Source organism: Trichomycterus rosablanca, chromosome 15 (genome assembly GCF_030014385.1).
Source record: "Trichomycterus rosablanca isolate fTriRos1 chromosome 15, fTriRos1.hap1, whole genome shotgun sequence".
NCBI lineage: Eukaryota > Metazoa > Chordata > Actinopteri > Siluriformes > Trichomycteridae > Trichomycterus > Trichomycterus rosablanca.
In genome coordinates, this window is record NC_086002.1 from 24819241 (window position 1) to 24821806 (window position 2566).

Sequence of the window (2566 nt, forward strand, 5' to 3'; positions counted from 1 at the left end):
AAAAGCTTTTGACTACGTCTCAAGAGAATATCTCTGGCATGTATTAGAAAACTATGGCTTTCCAGAAAATTTCATCCAAATGATAAAGCTGCTTTATGCAAAGTCGGAAGTACAAATAAATGTTAATGGTGTTTTAACACATAATTTTAGCTGTCATAGAGGAGTAAAACAAGGTTGTCCCCTGAGTTCTGCCCTATACATTTTGGCAATTAGTCCACTTTTAAAATTAATTAAAAATAATAAAAAAATCAAAGGTATTCAACTAGATCCCAATAACTTAGTTAAAATTTCAGCATATGCAGATGATATCACCGTAATAATAAAAGATCAACAAGAGCTTGATATTTTAAAAGAACATTTTAAAACATACGAGTTAGTTTCGGGAGCCAGACTAAATCAAAACAAAACCGAAGGAGTTTGGATAGGAGATGATGATATTCAACCCCATATCAATCTAAATCTGAAAGATAAAATAAAAATTTTAGGTATATATATAACTAATAGTAAAACTAGAGAACTAAATTGGGAGAAAAAGGAACAATTAATAAAAGAGGAACTAGAAAAATATAAAGCTACCAATTATATGACACGAATTCAAATTATAAAAACTTTTATCTTGTCTAAATTATTATTTCTAGCTACAGTTATACCACCCGATGATAAATATATTACAAGATTAAACAAGCAATGTGTAAAATATATATGGGGAACTAATAGAGAAGTAACAAAAAGAGCATTATTATACAAACCAAAAAAACATGGGGGCTTGGGAGCTGTTGATATGGGTAATAAATTAAAAATAGCATTTTGTAAAAATGTAACACAAGCCATGAATAGAGGTGCAATTTGGGTTGGAAAAAAAGAATATTGGTCAAAACAAAAAGGTAAAAAGAGATTAAATATACCATACTACCAACTCCTTTACGGAGATTTTATGTTTAAACATGATCATTTAAATATAGACTGGCTAAATCAAACCAATAAAGATATTTATAATATAATTAATAATCATTATTATGGTGAAAAGATACAATACAGTCAACTAACCGAAGAGGAATCGACAAAAGTAAGAAAAAATATCTCCTCTAAAAACATCTCTGAAAACATACGCGATACAATATGGTTAATAACGGTTGGAAGACTTCCTGTAAGAGTTATCGTTAAATGGAGTTGCTTTGTAACAACAAAATTATGCCCGATACAGGGCTGTTTACAAGATGAAACCATCGAGCATCTACTAATAAACTGTAGTAGATCAGTTGATATTTGGAACAAAATTAAAACTTTAAACTTAGATTTCGAAATAAATAAAAAAACAATTATGTTTGGAATCTTCGAAAATATTTCTCAAAGAATAAATGACCTTTATTGGTTAGTTGTCTGTATTGTTAATACAAAAATCTGGAAAACTAGGTGTAAAATGATTTTCGAGCAATGCAACATACCCCCAGATATTGTTTTTAAACAAATTGTATGCCATCTTAGAAGACTAAAAAATGAAGACTTGCGCACAAAAAAAACTTCACTTCCTTGGTCAATATTAAGATTGTAATTTATTATTATTATTCTTTTTTTTTTTTTCACTTAAAAAAAATAATGTATAAAAAGGGAAAATAAAAAGAACAAGCTCTGAATATATATATTTTTTCTGTATTATTCTACTCTGGATTTGTAATGAACATTTTGAACTGATGTAATTATTTTGATGATGTATTGATCTGTATATATTTGTAATGTGATTGAATTTTGTTAAATAAAACTATTTAAAAAAGGAAAGACCGGTGGTAAGGCTAGGGCTAAGGCCAAGACTCGCTCATCCCGTGCCGGCCTTCAGTTCCCCGTGGGCCGTGTTCACAGACACCTACGTAAGGGTAATTACGCCCACCGTGTGGGAGCTGGTGCTCCTGTCTACTTGGCTGCCGTGCTGGAGTATCTGACCGCTGAGATCCTCGAGTTGGCTGGTAACGCCGCCAGAGATAACAAGAAGTCTCGTATCATCCCTCGTCATCTGCAGTTGGCCGTGCGTAACGACGAGGAGTTGAACAGACTGCTTGGAGGTGTAACCATCGCTCAGGGCGGTGTGCTGCCTAACATCCAGGCTGTTCTGTTGCCCAAGAAGACCGAGAAAGCAGCCAAGGCCAAGTAAAGTCGCTCTCGTGTTCTAACCAAAAGGCTCTTTTAAGAGCCACCCATTTCCACAGATAAAGTGCTATTTCCCCAAATAGTGTGTAAACAAATTAAATGTAATATCGTTTCATAGAATCACACGGCATAAAACACATGATCTATGACATGGTAAAATTACCAAATCAATATGTGATTTATTTTTTCCCCATTTATTTTTACATATGTTCCTATGTATGTAAACATAAGAGAAGTTACAGATCACTTGCAGTAGCAAAACCAACAATATAGACGATTAAAAGTGGTGCAACAAACGCGTTTGTGTAATACGCATGGAACAATAATAATGCTAATAATAACAATAATAAGCAAAATGAACGAAATAATCAATAATATATTTTTAAAAAGGTATATACTTTAAATGCGATTGTAGGCTGTGTTT

At 32.5% G+C, this 2566-nt stretch overlaps 1 protein-coding gene across 1 annotated transcript in view; it reads left to right on the plus strand.

Annotated features, from left to right (window-relative positions):
• LOC134328407 (histone H2A-like) overlaps positions 1-2275 on the plus strand; it is a 2349-nt gene extending 74 nt beyond the window's left edge. The window contains exons 2-3 of the mRNA XM_063009505.1: positions 1773-2131; positions 2261-2275. Coding sequence (XP_062865575.1) covers positions 1773-2131; positions 2261-2275 — 374 coding nt within the window. The remainder of the gene's footprint in view (positions 1-1772; positions 2132-2260) is intronic.
• The last annotated feature ends 291 nt before the right edge of the window (positions 2276-2566 follow it).